General features: G+C 36.7%; 1 protein-coding gene across 3 annotated transcripts; it reads right to left on the reverse strand.

Moving 5' to 3' along the window:
* Positions 1 to 1,450: 1,450 nt before the first annotated feature.
* On the reverse strand, positions 1,451 to 7,474 carry LOC146146770 (kelch-like protein 3). Of its 3 annotated transcripts, none has more exons than XM_083386745.1 (10): positions 7,349 to 7,474; positions 7,152 to 7,275; positions 6,676 to 6,826; positions 5,991 to 6,208; positions 4,595 to 4,741; positions 4,020 to 4,107; positions 3,025 to 3,171; positions 2,802 to 2,963; positions 2,590 to 2,725; positions 1,451 to 2,372 (listed from the first exon to the last, which is right to left on the reverse strand). In XM_083386745.1, the coding sequence occupies exons 1-10, from the start codon at positions 7,420 to 7,422 to the stop codon at positions 2,267 to 2,269; spliced, it is 1,353 nt and encodes a 450-aa protein (XP_083242871.1). In that variant the 5' UTR covers positions 7,423 to 7,474; the 3' UTR covers positions 1,451 to 2,266. The 3 variants fall into 3 exon arrangements, with proteins under 3 accessions (XP_083242871.1, XP_083242870.1, XP_083242872.1); XM_083386744.1 differs by having other exon boundaries at positions 2,590 to 2,734; XM_083386746.1 differs by lacking the exon at positions 2,590 to 2,725 and having other exon boundaries at positions 2,294 to 2,372; positions 2,832 to 2,963.
* Between the last annotated feature and the right edge of the window lie 2,134 nt (positions 7,475 to 9,608).

Here is a 9,608-nt window from a genome sequence, read left to right on the forward strand (position 1 = left end):
CCCGCAAGGTATGCTACGGGGTTACTCAATGTCAATTTTTATGCCAATATTAAGCTAGGTCATGGGTCGGCAACGTACGGCCCGCCAATGTAATTCATCAGGCCCGCCGCCTCTTCGACAAACTAGACACGAGTCCATTTCAAATAGGCCTATTTTTTTACTTTTTGACTATACGTAATGCGAAAAATTTTCGCGCTTCGCGCGAATGTTCTTTCTGTGTCCGGTTTGTTTATGTTTTGATGTCTTTTTAAGTAGAACTGCGCTTAAAAAGGTTAACAAACGCTGAACAGATTAACTATTAAGATTATTGCCTTTCCTGAAAGTTGTTTTATCATATTTTTCATACGTAGTATGGATAACGAGGTTTGGACTCGAATTTTAATTTAGGCCAACACTTTACTTCCTCCGTAAATGTAATTAAGCACATCTTTAGGTGCAAAAAAGCTCCGAGACCCGCCTGATTTACAGTTGTTCTAACATTTTAATAACACAATTCTTAGTTAACATTTTGATCGGCCAGCGGAGGACTTTCTGAGTTTGGTTTTGGCCCGTAACTAGAAATAGGTTGCTACCCCTGAGCTAGCTTATGCACAGCGTATTTGCCAAAAAATAGTAACGCATTATTAAAATAAAAATCTAGGAATCATCTCGGCGAATGTAGTGACAAAACATTAGTCGAATACAAGAAAAAAAACTCGTCGGAGTCCAAAAACAAGCCTGGCAATGACAAGTTAGTTTATTTTAAAACGACTGATTTGTTAAATAATTAAAAAGTAGGTGCACTTAACATTCAACTTTTATCTTCTTACATTTTGAGTTAAATGCTGTGGTATGTCGAAGGGTAGATTAAACTTCACGTTACGACCTCAAAATCCTATTTTACGAGGTAAATAAAAATCCTGCAGATGCAAAAACGTCAAAAGTGACCCACTGGCCCCAGAGCTTCCCTTAAATCAGTCTATGACACTTAATAACATTTATTACATGTTTTTATATTATGTTTGTGTTATTTTGCAATAGCCTAAATAATTTCAATTTTTCATGTATGTATTTTTATTACTTTTTGTAGCCTCGTTTGCAAAATTAGGCCCTTTTCTGGTAAATAGCCTTAGGCCTACAGTACCCTTAATCCGGCCCTGCCATACCATATTTGTAGATAGTCGACTACTAGGTTTACTGTTAGCTTGCACTGTTTATTGCATCACAAAAGGTAGAGGGGAAGCAATAGTGGAGTGCAGTTAAAGTTAGGTCTGGTCTTAGCAAGAGACAGAGCGGTCTCTGACGAGAAGAGTAGATACCGAGCATATAAGCAGACACACAAAGAAGGTGATACATAGAATATCACATGAGTATCGTTAAGCAGATAAAGTTACCGCAAGGTAGAGAGTCGCTACATACCTAAAAGTGATAACAAGGTAAGTAAGAAAAATGCGGTGCCTGCGGTGAGGTTCGCACTCACGACCCTTCATGTTCAGCCGAGCCCGCGAGTTACATCTGATCAAATCCAAGTTACAGGGTAAACCCTAAAAAGTTTGTGTAAATTTCTTCGATTTTTTGTATTTTCTTATCGTTAACGTAAATGGAAAATGCCATTTAGTTCAGTTTTAGAAAGTACCTTTGGTTTAATTACATTGTAAATACTTGAATTTTTGTTAATTTACTTCTCATCTGCAACGAGGTTGTGTATGACGTAGTAATTGGATTTCGTTTCTTTCATGTCTATGGAATCGCCTCTTGTGTCTCGTACACCCAGGGACGCGTTTCAACTAGGACACAACCCATACAACGGTTAGTGTAGGCCACGCTACATATACTATAGATCGCTTAATCGCAACCAGGACCGTTATAGGTCGGAAACACGTTGAACAATCGTTGAGAGGTTAAGTTCGAATTATAGATTTCCCATGCGCGCCTAAAGTAAATAATTTTTTATTTCGAAGAAATATACTGATCATGCTTTTATTGTAGTGAAATACATTCCCCGAACAAAACTGATGTTTTAGGCTTTGTATTTAATTTAATACATTCCTAACATGGGAATTCAAATCAAATGATAAAAGCAAGCGTTAAACACAAAGTTAAAAAATACTATAAAGCTTGAATAAAAAATGAAGGTTGAAAGAAATAATGATTTTACCAAAAATGTTTAAAATCAACTATGGCAATATTGCATCAGAAACTTCTTCGTCTTTTTAAATTATCATGGCGAAGCACGGGAGATAGCTAACTAAATTAGCGGAACATAGTGTAGTGGATTCCTTGTAATTCATGTAGATACAACTTGGCAAAAATTGCATAGGCTCGGTATGTTAAACTCCATCGTCCAGGAATCTTCTTGGGGGTCATAAACTTCAATCGAATTCTCCTTCAGTCTAAACATTCACATGTCGGTAAGACTTGCGACAAAGTTGCGAAAAAATAGCAACACAGTCACGCAAAAGACAAGATCCGGATAAGTTAGGCTTAAAAGGCTACCTTAAATTCGATTACGCAAGCTTAAAAGAAAATAATTCCCCTTCTACAGCTTGGTTAAATTTTAATACGCAGTCATACAGGCAATAACAAAAATTAATGTTATTGGTTACTTGCCCCCCAACGGCATAGATTTTGCCGTGATATGCAAAAGCTCCGTGGAATGCACGTTCAACATTCATTGGTCGAATTTCATCCCACTTGTCCGTTGTGGAATCATATCGTTCAACTGACCCTAATTTATGGATTGGATCTAACAAATCTAAAATATATTTTGTTAATTTTAATGATGCGCAAGATCTAAATGATCATTTTGAACAATTACACACCGCGTCCCCCAATTGCGTAAATCCACTGACCAAGAACAACCACAGCTAAGCACGCTCTTGCTTCGTTCAAGGGTGCGATGGCAGACCAACGATGGTTTGCATAGCGTTCGCAGTGAGCAAGATATTCAGCTCCATCATGCCCACCAATGCAGTAAAGTGCTCCTAAAATGTAAACAAGTTATCACTTTCAATGGCGCGAATTGATTTTACGAATCTATTATACCTCTGAAGGAAACCATGGCATGACTGGTTCTTTTTTTTAGCATTTGGGCGGGATCCAAAAACCAAATGTCACGGTTGAAGTCGTAAATGTAGCAAGTTGACAAAACGTGCTCAAGACCATTTCGTCCACCAGAGACGAAAACCAAATCTAACCAAACAGAACGGATTTTTTATATAAATCAAAACAAGGGTTTGCAAAAGTTACAGAAAAATATTTTTCCGTTAATCTAGTTAAGTGACAATTAAATTGTTTCCGGTATTAATTTACCGTTTAATACTGAAGATGCAGCACGCATTCGAGCCTCAGGCATGTCAGCTTTGACCACCCTTTTTGATAAGTCATTCAAATCAATCATTTCACAACTTTTGTGAGGAGAAGCATCCCAGTCCCCCATAGTTCCCCCACAAAGTAAAATTCTATTTCCATACTTGACAAAGGCGGATCTAACTCTTGCTGCGATTAGTTCCTGAGAACACACAAGTAAACTGTTTTTTAAGGGTGGTTTTAGTAAAACTTACAAGGTCGATATAATTTACGCTAATTGCGCTAAACATGTTTCAGCTATACTAGACACAATACTCCTTCACCCCCAAATATAAGAAAATATGGCGACATGTCTGGTAAAAAAATGTAACTAGAGTTTATTAAAAATATATGTATAGCAGTGGTGACGATATTGTGTCAGTGGTGGTTAATCTAAAGGTGTAGGGTCACGGGTAATGCTGCCAAAATATGTCAAACTTTACAAACTTTAACGTTCATGACACATAGCACGATACAGTTGTTAAACTACGATTATACTGGCAAAAAAGGGTATGAATCATTTTAGGACAACAACTGTCGAAAAGCTTCGATGCTAGCTGCTTCAGGCATAAATGCCGAATGATTAAACAATTTGCTTCATGGCAATGCAAATGTGTTCACAGTAATAAGGTTTGTTTAGATGTAAAATATCAAAGCGTTGGAATTAATAGTTCACATAATTTACAACCTACCGTCCGCCTCATCAATCTTAATTGGCATGTATTGCATTGCGGCATCCAACACCGCATTGCTGCATTGAAGGCTTTCGCGTACCATAATCTAAAAATAAAATAAGCCAAAACTGTTACTTATACTTTTAGGTGGGCTTCAATTTTTTTTACTACGGCTAACTGGAACATATAACTATTATGCTCCAAATTAAGCCATAAAAATTCTGCATAAGTTATCTGAAAACAGTTCTCCGCATCCGTGTTCCGCGGAGGCCTTGCTAGATGTACCGCGAGGCGACGTTTTATTTAACTTGTACTTTCATAAAGTTAAAACGAGAATGTATACCGAAACAGGCACTTTGAAGGCATACAATATTTAGGAATAGAACAACGTAAAAATATAAGCTTTTTTGAGTTATAATTAAGCGTCAGTTTATCAACGCCATCATAGGAAGCTGTCGAGTCAAATCCTAGGACTTTATGAGGCCTAAAGCATTTCAGAAGGTCCATAAAACCGCAATTTACAATACTTAAACAGCGCAAAATGTGCTACTTGAAAAGACTCAGTTTCACAACTTTCAGTGTCTAACTCTAACCTCTTGGTGAACAGTTGACCTCAGGAAATGACCCGGACAAGTTGAAAGGTCAAGTTGGGCGAATAGTTTTGGGAAGTGATGGCTTCGACTATCTGGTTCGTGGTTGACCCAACGTACAATTCCAATGTAAGTAGCCTCCCCTAATACCTGTTAAAAGGCTGCGTAAATTGGCGCTCTATAATTGCCTCCTTTAAAATCAGCTTTTCGTGATTCTCGTTGCAACAGTCGTACTTTTCACTTTACTATGACTCGGCATCTCTAACGAATCAATTGTAACTGTTAATATGCTCCAAGCAAGCTGGCAGAGAGAGAACCTTTGTGTAAATAAAAAAAAAAATAATTAACAACCTGTATCCTCATATGCCTTTGACAACAACAAAACTCGCTTCTTTTTAAGCTGCAATATTATATTAAGCAGGATGTTTTATTTCATTAGAAGAAAGTTGTTTTCACCAAACATAAATTTATACACAAAAACCAACTTTTCTAAAATAATACTATTTGGATTTCCATTCTGGCTTATCAATAGGGAGAATATTTTTTGACCAAAAAAATAGGAAATTTTGACCTGTAAAATTAAAATTTTGACAAATTTTGACCTGAAAATAATTTATTTTGACAAAATTTTGACCTGTTAGAAATACATTGATTTAAATAACCTAGGCGTCGTTAATCACGCGTTTTTTATACTATATATTGCTCTAATAAAGATATAATACGGTTCAAAAAAAACTTTGAACTCATCAAAACTAATTTTTTTTTATAAAATGAATTACAAAATAACCGAACGACCAATTTCAAAAAGCTGACTTTAGTTTTTTTCTAATTGTATAAGAGATTTATTTGCAATTTTATTCGATTTCGACTTTTTTTTGACCTAACGTAAAAATTTTGACAAATTTTTTTTTTTAAATCAAAAAATATTCGCCCTACTTATCAGCAAACTTTGTGACAAATCCCTAGTAAAAACAACTGATGTATTCCATGACACAGATCCTTAATCTAAACCCGTTTGCAAAATGAACCGCAGACGTTCCGACGAGTTTGCATTTAAAGAACATGAAAATAAGTTCTTAGGAAAATGTTTTTTGCTACCACAATGCATATACTGAGATTCTACTGATCAGCTAAATAGATCGAAAATAAGTAAATTTATTTTTATAAAACATGTTAAAACAGTCTAAATATTATTTTATTTTATTTGAAATAATCGTGGTAATTTACCCGCAAGGGCAAGGCGATATATTTTAATAAACGTTCAGTTATCTACTATTAGGGATCTTTCGCAGAAAATTGATGCACCAATCTTTCGCAAAAAACGGGTGCACCTCAAGAGGCGATTGTGGAGTTCAAGACAAGCTTAACATATTTATATCCACACAGCAACTTTTCTTACCTTTACTTTTTCTCGTTTTAAAAATTCGCGCAATTCTTCGACTTTAAGTTGTTTAAAGTCGTCTTGTTGTACGATGGCAGCAAAGTTGTCCTCGATACATTGGTTGCTTTTCTCTGCAACTTGGGCGAGGTTGTAGCGCAAAGCGTAAGATCGAAGTTTCAGGCAATTATCGACGTCCACAGATTGCAACATTCGCGACACGCATTCAGATTTGAGGTCTGCGACGCGAAAACATTACTTTGATGTGTCTAAACATCTCAATGTGTTAATATGTTACTATAAGACTACATTAAAGGGTGTCATTAGTGTTCGACGATATCCACAATATACCGCAATAATATCGACACTAAAGCCTCGTTTATCCAGAAACCCCGCTTTTCTAGTCAGACACAAAAGTCTTATTGTGCTAAATCACTTGCAAAAAACTCCGATAAAGCAGATTGGAAAAAATATAATTAAACATGGAGGAGGGGGCACCTTGTATAGTTTGCCCCCGAAAGCTAAATACCCTGGTTTCGCCTCTGCCCTCTGGGTACCTCTCTTACACTTGTACAAACGTTGTTTTTTTGCCCAACTTTACAATGAAACTGCAAAAATTTGAAAAGGATATAAAATTTGGTATTGACCTAACTTGACTTGATTACTATTGGCCCGCGAATCGTAGTTTGGCGACTCCTGTACAAACCTAACAACTCTGTATATTCGGCGTCATCCAGCAAATCCGTGACATTAGAGGACGAAATATCCGCGACACCAGTGTAGCAATAATCGAGAATTCTCTCGAATCGATCGTCGTCCATGTCGATTTTAACCACTGCCGCATATTTTTCTTTCATCTTAGAAGAAAAACGTACTTTATCTTATTGTTACCTCCGCGTAATATTTCGTAGCAAAAAGCAAGAAATGTCGTAATATAGGCTTAAGTAACGTGCAAGTTATTTCTTAATTACAATCGACACACGAGAAAGGATTTTAGTACAGGAAGTAGTCCTATACATTGCACAGAGTCAGCTGTATCACTACCCCATTCGTATTTCTACGTTTACCAATATTTTGTACCTCCATTTAAAGGTAGGCTACTAAATGTTTTGCTACAAGTCTATATTAGCAATTGTCAACGTTGTTGTGACGTTCGCGTGGCACCTAAATGCTATACTATACCTCTGATGTGAAGAGCTTCTCGAAGAACTTGCATCTAAGGCCGAGCATGGCTCTGTGAACCGCGTAGCGTTTGCCCCTGGCTTGTATTATTACGTCACAGAACAACTGCTTTTCTTGGCGATCACTACAACAAGTTTTGTTTTCATTATATAAAGATATCGTATTCGAAAATAATAATTTATAACAGGCAAGCTTACCAGTCGAACATTTTTACGACTTGGTCGCCAAAAGATCTTTCTTGTGTATCGACATCGCTAGATGTTGTTGACATGCTGTTGGTTTACAGAATATCCTTATCTACTAAATGTTTCACTCAATAGTTCCTTAATAAGCAAAAACGAATTAGGCTACAATTTTCTTTACTCAACTTAGCCCACAGTTTCCTGTATATAACGTAAACATTATATCGCTGGTCAGACCAATTGATAGAAACATACGGTAAGTGTTAGCCAAAGCTAGAATTCGAGCGACCCAAGCAGACGTAATGATACATGGTTCCTCTTTTCAGCCACAACCAAGTTAACATAGTCACAGCGTGACCGAATTGTATTGGTTACGCTTGGCTGCACGCGGCATACAACTTGCGCAGGGCTCGAAATTTGCGTGTCATTTTAACTACAAATTTAGCGATGCAAAGACATTCTTCTTTAGATTTGGATCTGCTTTGGCACTCTAGTGAAACCTAAAAGACTTTAGGCTTTACGGGCCTGGGATCCGTGTATAATGATTAAATTTTTGTCGTGTATCCGGGGTCATGAAAAAAGTCCAAAATTTGACAGTTTTTTGTCGTGTATCCGGGGTCATGAAAAAAGTCCAAAATTTGACAGATTTTTGTCATGTATCCGGGGTCATGAAAAAAGTCCAAAATTTGACAGTTTTTTGTCGTGTATCTGGGGTCATGAAAAAAGTCCAAAATTTGAGTTTTTTGTCGTGTATCCGGGGTCATGAAAAAAGTCCAAAATTTGACAATTTTTTGTCGTGTATCCGGGGTCATGAAAAAAGTCCAAAATTTGACAGATTTTTGTCGTGTATCCGGGGTCATGAAAAAAGTCCAAAATTTGACACCTTTTTGTCGTGTATCCGGGGTCATGAAAAAAGTTCAAAATTTGAGTTTTTTGTCGTGTATCCGGGGTCATGAAAAAAGTCCAAAATTTCACAGTTTTTTGTCGTGTATCCGGGGTAATGAAAAAAGTCCAAAATTTCACAGTTTTTTGTCGTGTATCCGGGGTAATGAAAAAAGTCCAAATATTGACAGTTTTTTATCGTTTATCCGGGGTCATGAAAAAAGTCCAAAATTTGACAGTTTTTTGTCGTGTATCCGGGGTCATGAAAAAAGTCCAAAATTTGACAGATTTTTGTCGTGTATCCGGGGTCATGAAAAAAGTTAAAAAAAAACAATTTTTTGTTGTGTATCCGGGGTCATGAAAAAAGTCCAAAATTTGACAGTTTTTTGTCGTGTATCCGGGGTCATGAAAAAAGTCCAAAATTTCACAGTTTTTTGTCGTGTATCCGGGGTCATGAAAAAAGTCCAAAATTTGACAGTTTTTTGTCGTGTATCCGGGGTCATGAAAAAAGTCCAAAATTTGACAGTTTTTTGTCGTGTATCCGGGGTCATGAAAAAAGTCCAAAATTTGACAGTTTTTTGTCGTGTATCCTGGGTCATGAAAAAAGTCCAAAATTTGACAGTTTTTTGTTGTGTATCCGGGGTCATGAAAAAAGTCCAAAATTTCACAGTTTTTTGTCGTGTATCCGGGGTCATGAAAAAAGTCCAAAATTTGACAGATTTTTGTCGTGTATCCGGGGTCACTTAAAAAGTCCAAAATTTGACAGTTTTTTGTCGTGTATCCGGGGTCATGAAAAAAGTCCAAAATTTGACAGATTTTTGTCGTGTATCCGGGGTCATGAAAAAAGTTCAAAAAAAACAATTTTTTGTCGTGTATCCGGGGTCATGAAAAAAGTCCACAATTTCACAGTTTTTTGTCGTGTATCCGGGGTAATGAAAAAAGTCCAAAATTTCACAGTTTTTTGTCGTGTATCCGGGGTCATGAAAAAAGTCCAAAATTTCACAGTTTTTTGTCGTGTATCCGGGGTCATGAAAAAAGTCCAAAATTTGACAGATTTTTGTCGTGTATCCGGGGTCATGAAAAAAGTCCAAAATTTCACAGTTTTTTGTCGTGTATCCGGGGTCATGAAAAAAGTCCAAAATTTGACAGTTTTTTGCCGTGTATCCGGGGTCATGAAAAAAGTCCAAAATTTCACAGTTTTTTGTCGTGTATCCGGGGTCATGAAAAAAGTCCAAAATTTGACAATTTTTTGTCGTGTATCCGGGGTCATGAAAAAAGTCCAAAATTTGACAGTCTTTTGTCGTGTATCCGGGGTCATGAAAAAAGTCCAAAATTTGACAGATTTTTGTCGTGTATCCGGGGTCATGAAAAAAGTCCAAAATTTGACATTTTT

The sequence above is a fragment of the Ascidiella aspersa genome, chromosome 4, assembly GCF_963924565.1.
Source record: "Ascidiella aspersa chromosome 4, kaAscAspe10.2, whole genome shotgun sequence".
In the NCBI taxonomy this organism is placed as follows: domain Eukaryota; kingdom Metazoa; phylum Chordata; class Ascidiacea; order Phlebobranchia; family Ascidiidae; genus Ascidiella; species Ascidiella aspersa.

What these genes read in the sequence shown, in the direction of transcription:
- LOC146146770 (XM_083386744.1), bottom strand. Translation starts at nt 7,422, where the DNA reads ATGTCAACAACATCTAGCGATGTCGATACACAAGAAAGATCTTTTGGC. An exon ending in GGTCAACTGTTCACCAAGAG is followed by an intron (nt 4,108 to 4,594) that starts GTTAGAGTTAGA and finishes TTTTATTTTTAG; the next exon opens with ATTATGGTACGCGAAAGCCT. An exon ending in TTACGCAATTGGGGGACGCG is followed by an intron (nt 2,735 to 2,801) that starts GTGTGTAATTGT and finishes AATATATTTTAG; the next exon opens with ATTTGTTAGATCCAATCCAT.